General features: G+C 47.7%; 1 protein-coding gene across 7 annotated transcripts in view; it reads left to right on the forward strand.

The window, feature by feature from the left end:
- Positions 1–22,046, forward strand: part of HIVEP3 (HIVEP zinc finger 3) — a 171,900-nt gene that overhangs the window by 127,094 nt on the left and 22,760 nt on the right. For all 7 annotated transcript variants that reach the window (XM_065650327.1, XM_065650328.1, XM_065650325.1 and 4 more), the window contains one exon: positions 1,567–1,712. In XM_065650327.1, coding sequence (XP_065506399.1) covers positions 1,567–1,712 — 146 coding nt within the window. The remainder of the gene's footprint in view (positions 1–1,566; positions 1,713–22,046) is intronic.

Here is a 22,046-nt window from a genome sequence, read left to right on the forward strand (position 1 = left end):
TCATGTCCGGCCTGAATCTCCCTCCTTTAGTTTAAAACCATCACCCCTTGTCCTGTCGCAACAGGTCCTGCTCAAAAGTCTGTCCCCATCTTTCTTATCGTCCCTTTTCAGTCCGGAAAGGCCACACTAAGGTCTCCCAGAGCTTCTCTTCTCCAGCTGAACATCCCAACTCTCCCAGCCTGTCCCACAGCAGAGCTGCTCCAGAAATGTTTGACCTCAGTTTTGCAAAGCTACTTTTTAGTGAGTCATTCCCTTCTGCTGCAAATCTGATGGTCGCACCAGCAGCACTCTGGCTGGGTTCTGTCCCGCTGAATTTCACGTGTCTCAGTTTCAGCTCGGCGCTCTTGGCTTCCCGTATAACCATGGGAGACAAAGAGGCACCTCTTGGGTGATTCATCCCCCCTTGAGATGAATGTCTAAGGTAGGGCAGATGAATCACCCTTGAGATCTGCAGCTCTTTCTGGCAACTGTGAAGAGTCAAGGGTGACCAGCTCTGCTTTAGACTTCTGCCAGTTTGTTGGCTACATTCGGGCTAAAATCCCTCTAATTAATCCCTGGTCGCTCAAATGCCTTTAATCTTTTCCCATAAATTATATATAAAGGTAGGATATGGTAATTCAATTGAACTTAAAAGATGTTCTTGCACTTGTGTAAGAAGTTACGTGGGTGAAGGGCAATCTGCTTTCCTCTTTGGGAGCTTTGGAGACTCCTGTTGTTTGTAAGGTTAGATTGTAGGGGGGCAAATCCCAAGATTTCATTCCGGGTGTGGAGAAGCTCCCCTTGCATGGTACTGAGCTAGAGAGGCAGCTCTAATATTTTGATCCATATACTGTAACAAACCACATTAAACATGCTAGATGAGATGTCAGTGCATGACTTAAACTTGAGTTTAAAAAGGGGTGACAAGTTTAACAGTGAAAAAATGAATTTTCACCCTGGGAACATCTGGGGAGGTTGAGGATTGTTTTCTCCCGTTGGTTTTGTGGCTTTCTCTGTAGTGTGCCCTTGGCAACAGGGTTTTGGTGAAAGGAAATCACCTGGGAGTGTTGACTGTCGAGCTTTGGCTCGATTTATATCAAGTTTAGATGGCCGAAGTCCAAATTTATGTGTATGTGGGGGAAACCCAAAGGTCGAGGTTAAATACATTAATTCTACAGATGCCTCCTCTCTAGACCTTTGTAGATGTGTTGATTAGGGAGGATTATCCAAGCACAGAGCAGTGGGTTTGGGAGCAGAGACCCTCGGCTCAGGGTGACCCCAGCCAAGACTCTTCTCTTTATGCCTCGGTTTTCCAGTTGGCAAGAGCTGAATAATATTGAGCCACCATATGCAGGGGATGATTTAAAATGTTTTCAGCGGTCCCTGTATGTATAACACAACTAGCAGGGCCCAAAATCCAGCAGCAGCGGCCCTGTTCGTTAGGAGGATGTCCTAATTACTGCGCTTGGCTGCCCGGAGCAGCGTGTGCAGTAGGTTGCTGGCTCTTTCTGGGGCTGTTTGGTCTGTGTCTGTCTTAGAGTGATTTTGTATATAATCATTGATTGTTTTGCTCTTTTGGGGAGATAGGTTCATTTGCCTTCGCTCCTTTCTAATGAAGGTCGAAAAGACATAACTAGAGCTGAGAAGGAAGAGGATAAAAGAGGAAAATCAGAAGAAGAGGCTCTTGTAACCAAAAGAGGGGAGCCAGTGAGGATCAAGATCTTTGAAGGAGGGTAAGTGTGCCATTTTATTTTTTTTGTGTGTTACGGTTGTATAGGAGCGACTGATACAATGATGGCAAGTCAGTGAAGGTGCCACGTGGAGGTGAGCAGGAGAAGGCCAGATATAGTTGGATTTCAGGCTATTTTCCACAGCCACTATAAAAACCCTCAAGATGGGTAGATACCCTGGACTGCATTGATTTTTCTTTTTCTCAGTTGTCTTCAAGTTAGCAAGCACCTTAATCTCTTTCCTGAGCGGGTGGTTGAGTGAAGACGGCTGAGGAGCACAAATACATCCCGTAGCTGTCTCTGATGTGTTGGGGCTGTACTCCATATCTTCTAAATCTTTCCAGAGCTTTCTCCTGAAAAATGATATTCCTAATGGTTTTTACCCTTATTACAGGGAATTGGGAAGATTTTTTCTGATGTTTGGGTTTTGGGTGGGGGAGAAAAGGAGGGTTGTAGTTATATAATTTTAGTCCCACCCAAACAAAGTAGCTCAAACCAGAATGGATGCAAGATCTAAATTTGATGTATATCTTAATTCTCGGCTCCAGGTAATTCGCAGTACTCTTCAGTAATTCAGCACTGGTCTAACACTGCTGTTTGTCTTTTCAAAAATAAAAGATCAGCTGATAAGTAGCATGTCTGTGGGATACAATTAAAATTCATACTTCAAGATCATCCTTCCTGTGTGTTGCAGACAATCCAAAGAGACGTAAGAAATCCCTAGCAGGATTCATCAATTCCGATCTTGCCATTGGGTGGTCTTGTTTCTTGTGTGTCAGAAAAAGGCTTTAATTAGGCAGTGGTTGTGGTTTTCTGCTGTTACTGGTTGAAGTTTGCTTTTATTTTAAAATATTTCATTAGTGGATGATCAAACTAGCTAACCCAAGAGAGGAAAACAGTGCTTTGGGAAAGGGAATGTGCGTGTTTGTTCAGGACAGCTCAGCTCTCACCGCCGCAGGCACTGCACGGGCTCAGGGGCAGAGACGTGTCGGTAGCGAGCGGTGAATGCAAAGAGCTCAAGTCGTGACAACCTGTCGTGGTTATGAGCTGAAGTGATGGAGGGAGGGAGCCAGGGAGCGGTAAGAAAGCAACAGACGGAGAAACGCGGTGGGTTTGGTACATTCCATCGCCCTCCTGTAGCAGATGGGACCCATGGGACGCACTGAGCACCGGGTTTTATTGCCCTAAAACGCACGAGGATCCTCGGTTCCCCTTGGCTGCGTTCTCCCGGAGCTGCGGCTGTTTCAGAGACTCTTGGGCTCCTTCCTAGACGTGATTAAAGAGGCTCCGTGTTAACATGACTGAAAATCCCCGTACCGCCCGCAGAGCAGCTCCGCGGAGGGTTTTTGGGGTGAGACGCGGGGTGCCCGGCGCTGGCCGCTCGCCGCCCAGACCAGCCGCGTCTCCACATCCCCGCGCTCGCACGGAGATGCTGTCTGCATCCCCAGCCCAGCGCAGCGGACGCCGAGTCACATTTTCTAAACGGCAGACAGAAAATAAAGCAACTTTTCCAACACGTTCTGCATAAGCCAGCATCAGGGAATGCGTTAGTCATCCTGCACGTATGCTGTGTTTTATTTTAAAGTTCCTGTAGCACTGACTTAAGGCAACCATCCTTCTGGATGCGAGACAGAATATAGTAGTTGTTTAATGCCAAGCACAGGTGCTAATGTAACACACCAGGTCACAGGAATAAATTTTACATCTAAATTGCATGGCATACACACTGCTGAGGACACGCAGCTCTCCCAAGGTGCTCGGTCCATACCTGGTGGTCTGCGCCTTGTTCCCAAGAGGTTTCTGATGTCAGATGAAATTGCTTGGCCTCAGCAGCCCGTGTCTGCGAGGGTGTTTTCTTGCAGTGAATGAACGCTGCAGATGAATCCGCAGGATGCCTGGTGCTTTGTGCAAGATGCTGAATAGATCAGACCCCTTTCCTGGCCATCTCCTGAAAATGTTTTACGTAAAGTACATCCCTTCTCAAGACATTATTTCACCATCTTTTTTTCCCCTCATAAACATGTACTCCTTATCTCATTCTTCCCCTTATTTATTGGTTTCACATGGTCTGCTGCTTGCCAGACACATCCTTCCAGTGGGATGCGGTTGGTTTCAAACCTCGTGGAGCCATCCCGTGCTTTGTTGCCTCAACCAAGGAGGGAGATTATAAAGAACTGCAAGTGTTACCACGTGAACTTGCTGCAGCTCTTTTAGCTCCTTCTTCCTTTCAGTGTTTATTTCTTTAGAGCTCTTGCTTTTAGAGAGCAGGTCTTAAGATCATTCCATGTGTAATTTCAGCAGAGAATTATACTTGCAATTCTGAAATTCCGTAAGACTTGGCTGTAGCTCCGTTGCAACCAGCCCCATGAGCACACCCCACGCACTTGAGGAGATGGGAACTGTTGAACATCCCACGCACGGACTGGGCGCAGTTGTGTCAGGGAGAACCGTGCCATTAAGGAGCCAGGTCAAAGTTTGTACTCCTGAAAGAGCTAAAAAAAATATCCATTGGACCGGTCCTGAGGGATATCGTGGTGGTTTGGAACAGTGAAAATGATCTTTGAAGGTCAAGGCGGCCAGCAGTGCTTTGGGAGAATGCCACGATTCCTCGGTGGCTCCATGTCACCTCCATCAATCCGCTCGGGTCCTTGGGAGGCACCAGCCCCATTCTGAAATCTTACATCATGGAACCATAGATTGGTATCGACCTGATCTGAGAGTGAGGCCTGTGATGGTATTATGGTCTTGTCGGGGAAATGTTGCCTGTTTGCTGTGCATTAGTATTACCAGGGTGAAATCTGATAGTAGTGGGGTGGTTACAGTCAATACGTGTTCTTCTGTTTCACAGCCAAACTCTCAGTGCTTTTATGGGGCCCATCCGTTGGCTTATTGCATTAGTTGATTGCGACTAGTAGGGGAAGCAATACCAAGATATAGGGGGTTAAAGACAGCTAACCCCAACTGACATCCCTAAAGCAGTGTCATGTCAAATGAATATTACATCAAAAAGAAGGCTCTCTCTGGAAAACTCTTCTCTTTTGCTCCCTCTTTACAGAACAGAACTTACAGCTGCAATCTTATGGTTGCAGACCAGAGTATCCTTGCATTCACACCTTAAAAAATACTTCCCCTTCACCCCATCCCATGCGTGCAAATCCGCAGACGAACAAGAAGAACCGTGGCAATGTAATGTAATATAACTTTTAACATTAAGAGAGATGCTCATCGTGCTGTTGTGACCCAGGCTGCTCTAGACTTCGATTTGGTCTGACTCAGATATCAATCCAGGTTCTTCACTCACTGTCCTCACCAAGAAGTATTAATAACACAGACTTGCAAGTTCAGCAGCCATGGGATCTTCTGAACCAGGGTCATGAAACCCCCCACCCTAAATCACTGCTCCCTGAGCCTGGGCAGAGTCCCTTCTGGCTGGTACTGTGCAAATAACCGGAGGATTGGATGAAGAAAACGAAAAAAACCCAACCAACCAACCAAAAGCAAAACCAAAAAAAGCCACAAACACAAAACAAAACCAAAAATCCTTTGGGGGAACCCATTAGCTGTGTGCAACCTCCCTTCCCCCAGCTCTCTTCCCAGTTCATGCTGCCGCGGGCTCACTGGGATCTGTGGTCAGCTTCTCCGGGGTGATCTCACTGCATTTCTATGACCGGCCACAGAAACTGCAGCTCCCACCACCCGCTGACACACACCTCACGGAAAACCCCTGGCACGGCAACGCCAGAGTTTTATTACCCCGGAGAAAACCTCTCTGCTAAACAAGCAAAGTTTCTCAGCGTGTAACTCCAGACTCCTGCATGGGACCCGGTTCGTTCAGGGGATTTCCTTTGCTGCTTAGATGAGTTCTAAGAATTCACCATGTTTGTTTTGAAAGGAGTCGTTTATCTCAGATGCACTCGAGCACACACGTTAGCAGCAGAGGAGGGATCCGAGCGAGCTCGTGTCTGTGTCAGATCCAGCTGCCCTGTGCGCTGGTCTGAGGTACCGGCTGGTGCTCCTGCATTTATCTGGGAATCTTGAATCCTGGAGCCGAACTCACTCCGCAGCCCCAGGGCAGGGGGGATACATCTCTGGGAAGCAGGGCTGGGCTTACAGAGTCATATTTTACTCTGCTCCTAGGTGTAAGCAAAGAATTCCTGTAATGTGCCTTCTTGAGTGAAAGGGGTTTTCCTGAGACTGGCCGCTTGGCACGGAAGGGAAAAACTGGCATTAAAATGTTCCTGGTAGGGCTTAGTGCTGCCAGACTGACCACTCGGCGTTAATTCGAGCATCTTGTGGGCTTCGATTGCTGGATTTTCCCTGTCAGGTGTTTGTCCTGCTTCTGTAAAGAACCTTTAACAAAAGGTGTTTCTTATCCTTTTGGGTCCTGGGCACCATGTTCCATATGGGGGGACCGGACAAGCCTCATTTTTCATGCTCGTTATAAGAACATGAGGTCTCTTTTGAGCACTGTAAGTTTACGCTCTTTTATTTCTTTTTTTTTTTTTTTTTTCATAGCTCAAGCAAAGTGCGTTTTCTGCTTAAAAAGCCAGCAGTCCAATGGAGACAAGGCACAGGGTGGCAATTTAAGGCAGGACGGATTTGTGAATTTTACCGATGCTGACAAGATGAAAGGAGAAATTGTTTGGAGAGACGGGTTTGCAGGCAGTGAGAAAAGCTGCTTGAGAGATACATTGAGGAATAGCAGCAGAGAAAAATAGCAACTAGAGGAAAAAGTGTTTTCAAAATGAAAGGAATAGATGCTTTTTGCTTTGAAAATCATTGCATTCTTGCTTTAAAATATCTTTAAAAGGAAGTATGAGGGAAAGGTTCAATTTGACTTGAAGGAAATGCTTTCCCCCCCATAATATGTCTACGTGAAAAGAGGGATTTTTTTTCTTTTTGGCTTTGGGTTTAGTTAAAAAAATATATATATATTTTACACTAGTAACTGAGAGAGTATCCAAACTGAGAATTTGGTTATTTTCAGTGGCCTTTTCAGGAATTTTTTTCTTGCAGCAGGGCAGACAGCAGGAAACACCGCGTGGAAGGGGAGGAAACAGAAGTTTGCAGGTAGAGCCGGCGTGGAGGGCAGCAGAGCAAAGGTGCGACTGCTGCTCGCTGTAAACCGCTGCAGACGCCTGAGCTGAGAGCCGGGGGGCGTGGGGTGAGATGAGATGAGATGAGAGCCGGGGTGTCCGGGATGAGATGAGATGAGATGAGAGCCGGGGTGTCCGGGATGAGATGAGATGAGATGAGAGCCGGGGTGTCCGGGATGAGATGAGATGAGAGCCGGGGTGTCCGGGAGGGCTGTCGCTTTACAGATCTCCCCACGCAGGGAAAGTGGGGGACGAGTCTGAGCTGGCGCCACTTCCCGAACCTGCTGCCCAGCAGACGGTGCCGCGTGCCAAGAGCTCTTGTATAAGTCAACTTCTGTAATATACAAGTAACATCAGGTTGTCGACTTTAAAACAGGGTATTAATTTCTGTCGGGAGCAGCTTCTGGTTGTATAACCACTACTGGAGCTTCACGCAAGGTGCCAAATGTTGTGTCTTTGGGACAGAGCTCAGGGCTTGAAACACTTTACATTTTCCTTGCTTTTATGACAGTACACGTAACCTATGAGTTGATACCTTCCCTGAACATTTCTCAAGGGTCTGTGTAATGTGAATCAGCATCATTCACATTCAGTCTCCTCTTTGCTACCTCCTTTGCTTATGGGTAGACAAAAAAACCACATTAAATCCTGCGTATGTTTTAGTCAGCTAGGCACGGACCCACTCTCAGTTATCATCCGAGCCTTGGTACAGCTGGATGAAAAAATATTTAGAATCATAGAGTCATTTTTGTTGGAAGAGACCCTCAAGCTCATTGAGTCTGACCATAACCCAGCCCCGGCACTGCCCCATGTCCTGAGAACCTCATGTCTGTCTGTCCAACCCTCCAGGGATGGTGACTCCAGCACTGCCCTGGGCAGCCTGTTCCAATGCCCAACAGCCCTTTGGGGAAGAAATTGTTCCCCAGATCCAACCCCAACCTCCCCTGGCGCAACTTGAGGCCGTTTCCTCTGGTCCTGGCGCTTGTTCCTGGGGAGCAGAGCCCGACCCCCCCGGCTCCAAGCTCCTTTCAGGCAGGTCAGAGATCAGAAGGTCTCCCCTCAGCTCCTGTGCTCCAGCTGAACCCCCAGCTCCCTCAGCCGCCCCCATCACCCTTGTGCTCCAGCCCCTCACCAGCTCCGTTCCCTGCTCTCAACTCCCGTGCTCCTCACGCTTTGGGTGGCTGATGACCGGCCATCCCTGCGCCACCTCCACCTTGGCTCCAAAACGCAGGATGTCCCCACGTTCCTAGAGCTCGGAGCTTTCCTTGAACACCAGCTGGGGTTGTGCTGAGCATTCTGAACACGCTGTTCCTTGGCCTCCCGAACATCTCCCGGAGACAGCACATGGTTAGAGCAGACAAGTGTGACTTGGGGATGGTGGACTCGTGACTCACCCGGACTCTCAGATAAGTCGTTCTCCTCTCTACAGTTCAATTGCATTGCTTGTAAGAGGGGACACACAAACTCACCTACTGCTAAACTTGATTCTATGATGCCTTTAAAATGTCTTAACATTCCTCAGTGGGAATTGTTAATGTTTCCTTTCCTAAATATCTCATCACTTCGCTTGACAAATGGGGCTCATTCTGCAGCTTATTCCTGTTTTCCCAGGAAATTTGACCAACACGGAAGGATTTAGTCTATGTTGTTGTCTGCTATTCTTTATTATTTTTCCTGAATTATTTTTGCCTGTGCAGCCAGCCTGTTTTCTCGACACGTCCTGCTGGCAGGCGCTCAGAATGCAGCTTGATGCTAATTTCCCACAGCCAATTATTAAAAAATGTTATCTCCAGTTTCCTGCCTGACCTTGCGTGGGATGCTCAGCTCTCTGCAGTGATTTCTTTCCTCCTGAAGATCCCTGTAAACGTCCCTCCTGCCAGCCAGTCCATGGGCTTCTCCAGTGGGACATGGTTACGGAGGGGCGCAGCCTGAGTGTGGTCCTTGGGTGTTGGGTGGAAGATGCTCTTCTTTTTTTCTTTTTCAATTTAATAAAAGGCAAGCTGGACACTTTCTTTTGTCAGGGGTTTGAAAATGATAATGTAAAAGAATCTGTCCTGAAGCAAGTCCATGATCACCTGGGCTGTCCTTCTGCATCTTGGATTCACAGGCATGACACAATGTCTTGTTCCGAGCCGCTGGTTGATATGGGCCAAATGTCTGGAATAATAAGCTCTCCCTGTGAGCAGACTGTTTATGGGCTTGTGGCAAACATCAGCATTGTAGGGTTTTCTCTTTATTGATTCAGTGACACAATCTCTGCAATTAATTCAGTGGAAAATTTGAGAACGCAAACGTTTTTACCAGGTTTACTTAGGATTAGCCAGTTCTTAACGTCTGCATATCTAGGCAGCCTGTCCTATACAGAAATGTAATTTATAGAAGCCCTTTAATGGATTCCAAGTACTGTGCAATCAATTAGAAACCTGATGTTTAAATAGACCCAGACCTGGCTGCCTGTTCCTCAATCCATATTCCACTGGGTAAATGGCAGGAAGATGACTTGGCGAATATAATTCTGAACTGGCTTTTGGGGACTTTCTTTTCTGTCCCTTTCAAATGATGAGAACTTCACTTTTGAGCAGACAGGTCTCTTCTCAAGGCAGATGTTACTCTGATTCTGGTTTTGTGGTTTTTGTTGGTTGGTTGGAATTTTTTTTCTTAGTTTTTTGTTTTGTTTTCAATCTTCCCAAATGTAGCAGTTGATTTTCCATTCTCTTCAGTGGTGACTACCAGAGAATCCCGGTGATGACAGATGGGATGTGACATTCTTGGGAACATTCTGCATGGTGGAAATGACAGAGGTCCAAGAGTAAAGTGTACTTAAATTCTATTTTCAAAAACTGACATGCATTTGAAAACATGAACCCTATGAAATACCTGTGCACTGATGAGGTACTCCACCTAGAGCAGGACCATGTCCCTGAGACGGGGAATTAAGCGCTCTCCGCTCCCCATTTGGATTCCAAATTTTACTTTTGGAAAAGTTTTACTTTTTTTGCATATTTTGGAAGTGAGCACACAAGTCACACTGATGGTGAGAACACTTGTAAGAACCGAGTAAAGCCTGTTACATCCTTAAGCAGCGGGACTGTGAGAGCCAGACTCCACATTTAAGAAAGATTTTCCAATTCCTCCCAGTTTGTTGCTGGAAGGAGAGCAGCTTAGCTCGTGTGCCTTGTCCTGATTTAGCCCATGATGTAACTGGATCTTTGATGGTTATGAATATGATGGTTGGAGCGAGGGAGGTGCAATCCCATGGAAGGAAGGTGAGATCATTGCTCCTCGTGGGACGGGAGCGGCTGCAGAGGCTGCAGGACGTGGCAGGAGCAGATGGAGAGACCAGCGGGGCCGGAGGGGCCGGGCAGAGGCTGCAGCTGCAGCTGCTCGGGAAGGCTCGGGAAAGGATCCAGCTGCAAGGCCGGGTGGGCAGGGCTGCACAGAAACTTTGTTTTGTAATATTCCGTCTTCCAAGTTGCTTTTCACCATTTAAAAATGCTTCGCATTTTTTGTATGCTAAAGCCTGTTTATCTACAGTTTAGTTTTAGCTTTTTTTTTTCTGAGGAGGAGCTCACTAGGGATGTGGTACAAGGAGACGCATCTCAAACCTGTCGCCAACCTGAGTCCTGTGATCTCTGGATCCTGAAGTGCTGTAAGGCTCAGTTTCCCCAGGGTGGAGGAGTGGGGAGAAGCTGTGGTTACTCACTAAGAGTGTTTAAAGTCATTTCCCTGGCCTGAAGGACCTGCTGCTGCTTGGGCAGTCGCACAGGATCAATTGAATTGCAGTGTCCCTGTTTAGAACCACGTGAGAAATTCATACGTACGTGTTGAAAAATCTGAATCTAGAGGGACTGTAACCGCTGCTGCTTTGTGTGTAGAACCTCAGACAAAAGGCAACATGACCTAATACGATATTTTTGCTGCTTGTGCTGGTGTAGAGATAAGACTGAAGAATTACAAGACTTTTTCAAAGCGTAAGCAGGGGAGATATTGCAGGAAGGTCTGGGCTGATTCTCCTCACGATGTTCCCCTGGTATCTGTTCACGGTGTTTTGGTTTCTTAGAAGTTCACGTGTTTCTGAATGCTTGCCTCTAGACTTATTCAGGGCTTGGTACATCAAACGTTGGGCAATAATCAGATGCACGTAGCCAGGTTTTTATAAACCTTTCTGTTTGTCGGGTGCCTTGGCCGCGGCTGCACTGGGGCAGCTCTTGGTTGGGTTAGCAGCACAGTAGCGGTGCTTTCAAAGAGCAAATATTTCTTGCAGATGTTTTAGATCAGCAGTTAAACCAGCGGTTTTCAATGTTTGTGATTTTCTTGCCATTCTTGTTTAAACAAACTGTTTGGTGGCAGAATTATGTGGTTTTCAAGGTTGCGAGAGGCCGAGCACTTCACGCTGCTCTTCTGAGATTCCACTGTGTATATTTTAGTCCCCTTACAAGACCGAAGAGCATTGCCAAGCGTTGCCTTATCTGCAAAGCGTCGGTCTGAAGTGTGCCGGAGCAGCCCCTGCCTGCAGGCTGGTTTGGGTAAAATAAGAACCTTTTCCCGAATGTAAACTGAGCAAAGACCTTCATTACTGAAAATCGAGTGTCCTGCTTGGCCGGAGAGCTGCTGGGGGGGAGTTTAGGCTAAAGGTGGAGTCACCATCCCTGGAGGGCTTTAAAAGGCGTTGAGACGAGGTTCTCAGGGACCTGGGTTAGTGCCAGAGTTAGGTTAGGTTATGTGCTTGGACTCGATGATCCTGAGGGTCTCTTCCAACCAAAATGATGCTATGTTTCTATGATTGATCCGTTTTTCACAAGAATTCCAAGAGGCCGAGTAATGTTTGGGGTGCGTTACTCGCATAGTGTACGGTGTCAGGGGGAAGTAGTTTTTTACAAGGCTCTGTTATCGCCTTGGTTTGTGGCTATTTTCCTTCTTTCCCAGGATGGGATAATGTTGAGAACTGCAGTGAGATCTCCCATGGGTGTGGGACTGTAGGGTCACAGTACAAATAAATGTGAATTAGTCCAGTTACCCAGGTTGTGAAAGGCTTTGAGTTTTAGAGCTGAAATGTACTCTTTTTGCTGCAAAGTATCATTGATAACAATTTATTATGAATTCAGCTCTTCATGTGTTGAATCTTGGGGTGAATTTGTTGAGGTGAAAGCTGAGCTCGTCGCTCAAAGAAGGGCTTAATCTTCCGAGGTGCTGAGTAATGGGCAGAGCTCGTTGCAGTTGTTAAGAACTGGGGGTATTTGTGCCTGTGCAAATTGGACCTTTATGTGGATGTCGCTGTATGAGTTTAATAAGCTCACTCACAGCATCCAAGAAAGAAAACTGTGGCCCTGATGCATGGTTGCACCATTAAGGCTGATGGTAAATTAAGAAAGTGCTAATAGACATGGCACTTGCAGGCGGCAGCAGCCTCGGAAAGCAGGAGAGCCTGGGAGATTCCCGTCCTGTTCTGTGCACGTTTCCAATCTGCAGCTCGGCTTTACCGGCACAGAAAGTCACGGTGGTTCCTGACCCTGCACATCATCGTTGTGCAGCACAGCAACTCCCCAGGGTACCTTGGCGTAAAACACGCTTGGGTCTCTCTGCTGGAGCTTAGGGAGCTTTTACTTCTTGCAGTGAAGAGCAGCGAGTTACGATAGTTTCTAACTCTGCCCCGGCTCCTTCAGAAGAGGACCTTGCGTTCCTCCCTTCCCTGCACAGCCCAGAACGCCGCAGAGCAGAGGACGTGTCGGCAGTAGCAGCAGCCGGTAATTTTTGCCCAGCCCGTCTCTGCAGCCTTCCTGCCGTCTCTTCGGAAGCACGAGTCGTGTCACCGGCGCTGCCAGAGCCTCTGGCAGCCGAGGTCACATCTGGAGCGGTGGGTTCGTGAACCGCGCCTGGGATCGGATGGCGTGGAGCCGCTCTGCAGATGGCCCCGGCCAGGGAGCTCCCGGCTGGACGGCGGTCCCGCGGGCGCAGCGGTTGTTGGCAGCCTCCGGCCGCGCCGTGTTTATCTGAGAGAGGGGACGAGAAGTGGTTTCGAGGAGGAGTCGCCTCGGATTCTCACAGGGTTTGGTGTCTCCTCGTCTTCAGACAGCAGCACGTCTCCCAGCGGAATGTGAGCTGGAAACAAGCCCACATGTCCCGTGTGAAGACATGTCCGTGAGAGACCCTCAGAAGCCTCCGTGTCTCTCCCTGCTTTGGGAAAAGTGCCACGGTCGTAGGATAAGCAAGGATGGCTGGTTGTGTAACTTTGTGGAGATAAAAATAAATATATTTTGATCTCAGCAAAATTGAGCACGATATACCGGTACATTTGACAGACTCCCTTGCACACATGCAAAATATATAGAGAAAGACTTCCGAGCAGGGATTTCTGTGATGCTTCCATCTTTTTCTTTTAAAGGGAAGTGTTAATGCAGAAAGGCGTTTCCTGAAATACATGAAGAATGGTCTTTACTCCCCTGGGTATAACATGCCCTGAGGAGGTTTGGTCTTGTCTACAAACCACGTGCTGTTGAGCTTGTCAAGATTCACTTCCAGGTGGCAGCTCATCTCGAAGGAGGGACCGGAGGTCTCCCCGTGTCTGAGTGGTGACAATGCTCTCCCATCCCATGCATTGTGTTTTCAGACCTTTCTTCCCCGCTGGAAGGAGCTCTCTGAAAACATCTGCCAACCTTCTTTTTCCTCCTTCAACTCACCTCTTCTCTGGGGTGGCTACAGAAATGACGACAATGTTTAGGCTGCTGTGCCAGGACATCCCAGCACAGTCCAGTGCTGTCCTGTTGTTTTCCAGTGCTATGGACCAGTATCCATCTGCTGTTTCTTCGTCTGTCCTTGGGGCAGGAACTCTGTAGGGTACAAACCTGTTTTTCATTCTGTGTGCAGTGATGGACTTGTAGGCACCACGTTAAGATAAATAATAGGGATCCTGCCTTGGAGAATTTTCGTCTTTAATGTGTGCAAGATGCAGGATCTGCAGCACTGGGGGGCAAAGTCACTGTGAGGGCTGCAGAGGACTCGCTCTGCCCCATGCAGGGAAGCTGTTAGGTTATTATAATGGGAGCAGCCAGTCTGCAGTGCAAAGACACGATCCGTAGGGGCTCAGCTGCAATTACCAGCTTCTTTCTCTTATGAACGACCAAGAAACTGCCGCGCCGTGACAGCTTTCGGCCGCTCCTGCTTCGGGCTGAAAATTGAACTGGAGACTCAAAGCGAAAACCCTTCAATGTCATCAGCAGACCTTGAGGCTCTCAGGGGACTTTTTTTAATGTATATTTTTCATCCTGTTGAAAGACTGTCTCCCCAAACCTTCTGGTCTCCCGCCGTTCGCACACACAGACATCGGCACGTTTTTGTCGCCGTGTGTTATCTCTGCGAGGTTTCCATGGGAAACTTTCCAAGCAGGGATGATTTCACAGTCTCTTGCAACCCACAGGGGAGGTGGCCAGACCGCCCGTGACTTGGGAGCCCATCTCCTCCTCCCACCAGCTCCGATGCATCTTTGTGCCGGCGATGGAGGTTCTGCCTCCCTGCAGGACTCATTTCCCGGCTGCTTTGCTGCTCGTGTCTCTGGTGTCACCCGCCTGGGAACAGAGGGACCGGCGCAATCCCGCGGCCCTTGCAGGGATGCGGGGGGTTGCGTTGCATCCTCGGAAAGTCGGGGCGAGACCCACATCGGCCGTGCGTGCTGAATGAGAACTGCTGTGCTACCGGGGCTTGTGAAAACATCTGCACGTCGCAGATCTGTTATCTGAAGTTGTAAAACTGTATCTGTAGAAGTGGTTTCTAAAACTAGCAGAATGTAAAGGAGACTATCCACGGCTGAAGAATAGTCAGGGACTTCTGCACAGATGCTGCTTAAGCTACAGAAGAGTGTGCTCTTGGCATAAACTTATTTTTTATTATTATTATAACCATTATACTCTGAAAGCTCTGCACAGCAGTTATTTAATGTACCAGCTAAAAGCAGATGCCTGAGAGAGGTGTTTCTTTTTTTAAAGTTCAGTTGCAGAAAAATGCCTGGGAAAATAGCATTATGTATTTTCCAGAGTCTTTCCTCAGTAAGTGTCCTGTCTAATGTGCTTCGGTTCCAAGTTAAAAGATGAGGGTTTTGAAGTATAGGTCCTGCAAGCACAACCTGGGCTCCGCTTGCCTCCTCGCACGTCATCGCAGGCAGTGGAGGCTCTGCCCCCGTTCCCTTCATTGCTTTGCATGTGTGATTGGAGCTGCCTAAATCGTTGCGTTGATGATGTGCAAGAGAGAACAGGCTCCAGCTCCCTCTCTCTGGGCTGTCTCTGGTTTTTGCAGGAGTAGCAGGAGAAGAGGGAAATGGCAAACTTTTTCAGTGAGTGAAGTCAGAAATTCTGCCTCTGAGGATGCCCCGGGGAGGAGCAGTGAGATGGGAAAGGGCATTTTCAGAGACGCTCCTCACCCTGGAAACCCACGGGGTGCCTGAAAATGTTGGCTGCAGACTGCACGACTGACGGAGGATGCTCCTTGGGGATGTGTGATTTCCTACAGATGTGGGAACAGTCATCGCTGAACTCCTTTCAGGGAGCCTGGGCTGGAGGGGCGAGCTGACGAACTCGCAAGAATTCAGTCGTTTGGTCATCAATTCATTTACGTTGAGTGGACCCGGTTGATGCCCCCTGCAGCAAACCCTCACACTGGCTAGAGGGCAGGTTGGATTGGGGTCCATATTTTGGCCGTAGAAACACTAAAATAGCATCTTTCCAACAGTGTGCGTCCCGGCATTCATAGATTCAGTGCGACTGATGACTTGCTGCCTCTTGCCAGGTATTTCACAACACAGGTCCTCCCGGAGGGATGGAGATTCTTCGTCATTATTAGAGACAAGTAGGACTTAAAATCTGATTCCGCCAGTCCAGATGAATGCCTGAGGGTCAAGACACTTCACCATAGCTCATCTGGAATCTCTTACCTGTCTGCAATTGGCTTGACATGTGGTAGGACAAACCTTTCTTCTGCAGTTCCCAGTGTTGCTTCGGTCCAGTTGGACTGATGGTATTTCAGACCTCTTGGGATTAGAGCTCATTTCCTTGCTTGGCCTTGACAGCAGACAGGAAGCACAGGAAATGAGAAATAATTAAATCAGATTTTTTACAAATTGGTTTGTCTCAGATCCAGTTTGCAGGATGGGTAAAGGCTTGGGACCAGTCTGAGCCTCGAGTTCCCTTGAAGCGTTCATCTATCTACCAGAATAATGTACAGAATTTCATTAATAATGACAACCCCTGGGTCCTGTAGAACAGAACGAGGGCTGACATGATGGTCTACTTGGAGGTGGTAATCCAAGCCTGATCCATTAGATCCTCGGGGATGTCAATATGTCATAATAACCTAAGAGGCTTTGGGTATTTTGTCAGTGTTATTTATATCTGGAGATCAGCAGTTTATCAGCCGTCAATACCCAGTGGTGATAAGGGCAAGAACAGACCAGAAAGTGATACTTACTGAGTACTTTTGTGCTCGGATTGCCTTTACTATGGTTTTGTTACCTTTGGGAAAAAAGGGACCAGGCAGCTGGACTTGCTTTTGATTAGTGTGTCAATATAGCCAGAGGCTTTTTGGCTTCCATGCTATAGAAGCAAATCTATTCTGTTGTTATTATTTATTGTTGTTGCTTGTTAAGAGCTTTCGCTGGGGAGTCGGACCTCACTTAGGGAAGTGTCAGACTCGGTGGGACCCGTGGATTCCTCCCCGTGTTCCAGCGGCCGGCAGAGCCAAGGGGTGGAACTCGGAAGAACCAGGTGGAAGGAAACCCCTGGGATCCCGCGAGCAAGGACAGATGCTCCGACATCTCCAGCTCAGCCCAAGCAAACGCACGTCGCGTGGATCTGGTTTTAACTGTAAGAAACACTGAAGGACTCGGTTGGTAATGCCGGTCCCATCCATGGCACCTTCTCACCTCTGTCTTTCTTGAGGCTCCAAAGGGGACCCTTTCTCCTCCAAAAACCCCCAGCCGCTTCCAACCAGCTCCCTGGCTCCGGCTGGAGCTTCCGTGGGATCGGCACTAGGGTTGGCTGGGCTGCCTCGTGGAGACATTTGGAAATCAAGCGTTTGTCTCGAAGAAGTAATTCTATAACGTGCAGGATGCCAGGTTCATGTCCAAGATTCTTTGAAATCGAGGCGCTTCCTGTTATTTCAAAGCGTAACCAGGCCGTCGCTTGGACCAGCTTTGCGGTACTGTTAATGTCAGGCAGTCTTAGACATTCGGTTTTTATTGTGCCAACAGTTTATGGACGGGTATTCATGTCGCTGGTGAAGAAGTGGATGAAATTCAATACTCCCTGCCGGGCCCTTGCTGGAGCTGCTGGAAGCCGTCTACACTTGGAGGAGAAGTGTTTGGGTTTCTATTGCTAAGAAACAAAAGGATGGGGATAAAAACAGCTCCCAAACATCATCCCCGCCCAGGTCCCTGTACACCTACACCGAGGGCCGAGCGCTGCAGCCTCTTAGAATCATAGAATCACAGAGTCATTTCAGTTGGAAGAGACCCTCAAAGATCATGGAGTCCAACCGTAACCCAACTCTAGCACTAAACCATGGCCCTAAAATATACAAAGGAGAAAGGGACACTGATGCCCAAGGAGAACTTCTCCAGCGTGTGATGCTGGAGGCCGAGGAGCTTGGGGGAAGTTTTCTTTTGTTTCACCATTCCTGTTGTTCTTCTGGCTTCCTCCTGTGGTGCTCGCAAAGCCCATCTGAGCGGGGGCAATGGAGATGTAGGAGGTCACTGCAGATACAATAATATCCAACCTGAACAACAAGGTGTCACATGTACCCTAAAAGCCTGTTTTTGTCAAAAACGGGTATTTCTTTACACAGGCACACGGAAATACGCCATCAAATACATTTGTGTTTATGCATCTCGGAAGCCAAATCCTCACAACGATAATTTCTTGTAACTGTGTTAAGGTAAACTCTGGAATATATTGGTAACAGCATCAAAACAGAGAGGGGGGAGAGGTCCTGGCGCTAATGACCATGCAATGGGAATAGTGGGCAGAATGTGTTTATGTATATTTATTTGGTTAGATATATCCATTCAGCATCCTCAGCCTGGTTTGAAATAATCCTTCAGTTGTAACTGACCGCAATGCAAAACAAATTCTTCCATAATTTGATGATCTCTTTAGGACTAACAAGTGTTCCAGACCCCAATGTGCCTCCCAAAAATCCAGGTACCGCAGGGAGTGCGTTTAGTACTGAGAATAAAGCGCTGGCTTAAGGCCATTAAACCCGGCCCTTCCTCCGTGACATGATGAGCAACAGAAGGACAAGAAGGCAGCCTCTAATTAAAACAGCGATGGCATCCAGAACCAGTCACAGCACTTCGAAAAATAGTTGCAGAAAGAGCTGTTTTGAGAACAAGAAGTGTCTGTGTCAGGCGAGAGTCGCTTGGAGTCAGATGGAGTCATTAATGTCAGATTCTCTGGAAATCGTTTAATCAATTCTGATGGGGGCGGAGGAGGAAAAAAATGGGATGGAGACAGGTCATCTGTGGGGATTTCCATGCTAGACTTTCTCCATGAATATTTTATGAATCAGCTGTACGAGTTTGTGGTGGTTTGGGGTTTTTTTGTGTGTGTGTTGTTTGTGTTTTTTTTTTTTTTAATCTGGTATTTTATTCTGGTTTTATTTGATCTTCCAAAGGGGAAGGCGGTGTTGGAGCAGCGCCCTGGGAACAGCGTCCGTACCTGTGCGGACTTTTACATCGTGACCCGACCTGTCTGCCTGGTGCTGGGAAGAAAACCCTGGCCCCGCGTTAGCAGTCACGCGGCATTAATTTATTCTAACAACATATAGGGAATTATTCGGAAATGGGTGCGCAGAGGTGGAGGGCAGACGTGATGGTTTGTGATGCCGCCGTCGTGTCCCTGTGGTTATTAAATACTGCAGCAGCTGATGACTTTCTTTTTTCTTTCCTGTTGACGCCACTGGCGAGACGAGCTGTGTGGATGGCAGCAGCTGACTTTCGCGTGGATGAGGGCCACGTAGCCCAGTCGTCAAACAAGAAGTGAGAGTCTGTGGAAGTTTTTGCATTACTTTGCTTTTGCGATTGGCTTTAGTGGAAGCGAAGCCCAGAAGGGACTAATTAGCCTGTGCACACATTCAATGTAATTCCACATTTCTTCATGCCAAGGTGGCTAAAGCTGATCACCAGGCACATTGCACCGAAACGCACCTTGCAGCGAATGTTTTTTCAGTCTGGTTTCATCTCTAATTGCAGCGTTTTCAGCTTGCATAAAGCAGCGTAGTACTAGTTACATCGATTTTTATTTTCCTGAAATGCATGTGCTTTTTTAGCAGCTTGCAATGACAATTAAATGATTAAAGCGTAGAGAGCGTGAGTTGTGTAACAGCAGATAGAGCCATAATGAGTATAACTGTAATTTTACTTCTGATAGACTAGAAGAGGCCTTGGTGCCACAACCTGAAGTTGAATCAAGCCTTCGCTCAAGCATAACATTCGGAGAAGTAATGTAAGACTCATGTAGTCGCAGATCCTCTTGTAGCCCGCAACACTTCTTCAATCAAAATAGACTCTACTGGCAAAAGGATTTGCTTTTGCTGATGGAGAAACGCCTTTAAAACTCATTCTCTGGCCCGTGTTTTTATGCTTGTAAAAGCTTCTTGTGTGGATGGGGGTCGTTTGTGCATATTTTCTGTATTGCTTTCACCCTGGCTGTTTGTCCGCCTCCGGACACCGCTCCGTGTGTCGTACAGGGGTGTCAACAGTCTTTGTCGGCTCTTCGGGGAATTCACAGCCAGGAGCCGTATCCAGCGAAAGGCGCTCTGAAGGCTGCACGTGCGGGGGTGTTGTGCTGTTTAAATCCACGCCGTGGTTTTGTGCAGGGTAAACCAGCTTGAAGACACCGCCCAGCTTTTTTCGTATTTAGCTTAAATTTTACTATTTCTTGGTTCCACTCTGTAGTTCTTAGGATAACTGTAAATAGTATATGTCTCTGCATCCTCACTATCATGTGCATCTTTGCAGATCATTAGCCTGTCCATGGACCTTTTACTGTCTATTGTTCAGTAGGATGTTTGAATTACTCACTTTTGGTATGCTTTCCTCCCTAATTCATCTTTGCATGCATTCCCTTCACCGGAGAGGACTTTCCCCTCCCGTTTTTTTTTCTCGTTTGCTGGCATCCTTCAAATTTGGCAGCGCAAACACCTGGATGCAGCGTCCCAGATGTGATTGCGTCAAGACAAATTTGCTTCGACTCGGCGTTTCTGCACCGACCTCCCCGCGTCCCGGTGGTCTGGCTGCCTTGTCGCAGGGCAGTGCCATAGGAAGCAACTCCCGTGGCTTTTTTTCAATGCCGTACAGGCTCTGCCAGCCTTTCGTTTCTTGTGGGAGGGCTGGGGGGTCACCGATGTGCTTTGGCCACCCACGGTGTCGGCATCGCTGGCATGTCCCACGCGGCCCCAGTGCCACCAAGGTCGTGCTGACAGCGCTGTGATCACAGGGAGCTCGCTGTGGGGATACACCCACTTTATTGTTTCCCATTCAGAGAAATGTGGAAAATTGCCTTAGGTAAAATCTGAGCTATGAGGACCCACCAGGAATATTATAAAAAGCAGAAATGGTAACTTAGGCCTGAGCCGTGGTTTGGGTTTTTTTTGCAGTGCCAGAGAATTCCTCCTCCTCCTATCTATACTCAGATTCCCACAGAGAATAAGTGAGCGGGATGCATTTATTCCTGAAATTGCCTTTAGAGTCTCTTGCTGAAGTCTTGGAGGGTCTCCCACCCCGTGTGTCCCTGGGGTATAAAACGGGTAAGGATAAGGACTTGTGCACATGCAGATTTAGAGTGGGTGTTACGGGCATCACCATGGGAGAAGTGGCGATAAACTTAGTAGTAATTAGCGGCATTATAATAGTTACGCATTTGACAGTGATCTGGCAAATATTGCAGGTGGCATAAAAGGTAAATTAGATCAGTTAGTACCAGGGCAGACTGTCAGGAACTTGCGGAGGATGTAGCCAGGCCAGATGAGTGGGCAGCCTGGTGACAGGTAAGATGTGCCAGCAATAAAACCAGCGGAGTGACACCCAAGGCAGCAACTGGAGCTACTCGATTCACTTGACTGTGAACCGAATGCAGCAGCTCAGGAAAGAGATCAGATTCTGACTCCTGTTGCTGCGTACCAGAAATCCAAAAAGCAAACAAGTGAGTTTAACAAATGTCCAAACCAGACAAGGAAATGCTTGTTCAGTCGCTGCAAAATTAACCAAGGGTGTTCTTTACCATAATACATTATCAAGCTTACAACTTCTGGAAATTCAGAAAATCAGGCTGCCTACAAATTGCGAATAATCCGAGTGCAGCTGCTGTGCTGAGGCTGCGACCAGCAAGGTTGCGTCAGCGAAGACTTTGCAGGGAAGGTAAATTCCTGTGGCTGCAGAAAGCAGGAGAGAAGGGGTGACTCGGCCCAAGGGAAGCAATGAGTCCCCCAGAAACCCGTGAGCCACCAACCGTCCTTCCCCCTCAGCTCCGCAAGGTTTTCAGCCACGTGAAGATCTTGGATGTGGCTCCCAGCACTGAGAAAAGAAAAGAAGTGTCTGGCTCAAAAGGATAGTTAGATATTTGTAAGAGCAAATATTAAATCTAAGCCTCTTAAAGCCTGCAAAGGAATAAATGCATCATGGTTTTAAGTTTTGACTATGTTTAAGAGCTGAGACAAAGCTTTCTCCAGACGGATGTGTTCCCGTTGTTGGGTTCCTTGTGATGCTCTGGTTTGGGCGCATCACGTCTCTGACTCTGGTACTGCCTGCGGTAGCTGTGCCAGTTCCTCTTGCTCCGAAATGCTCGTAGTGGTTGCACAAAATTCAACAATTGTGCATTTATTAGCAGAACACAGCAAATAACCTTTCAAAAATGCATCGAGTAACTGAATTTTATCTTTTTGTGTGTCTGTGTGAAAGAACTATTTCCTAAATTAGTCTGCGAGCTCGTAATGGCCAGTTAACCTCCTGGGTTTCAAATCATCTCAGTATTAGCTGGAGCTGTGACGCTGCGGGAGGTGTAAGTTGCTAACTGCAGGATTATGAATTCCACAACGAGCCCAGATTTGCTGACGCAAACTCCAACTGTGGATATGAGAGGGATCTGGTTACAACAAACGGTACGGAGCAGGAAGATCCCGTGTCCGGGGTGAATCTTCGCATGAAGTGAGCTGTCATTGATTTGTCTTTCTGATGCAAATCATATGAGCATATTAGAGCCAC

This window comes from Caloenas nicobarica, chromosome 23 (assembly GCF_036013445.1).
Source record: "Caloenas nicobarica isolate bCalNic1 chromosome 23, bCalNic1.hap1, whole genome shotgun sequence".
NCBI lineage: Eukaryota > Metazoa > Chordata > Aves > Columbiformes > Columbidae > Caloenas > Caloenas nicobarica.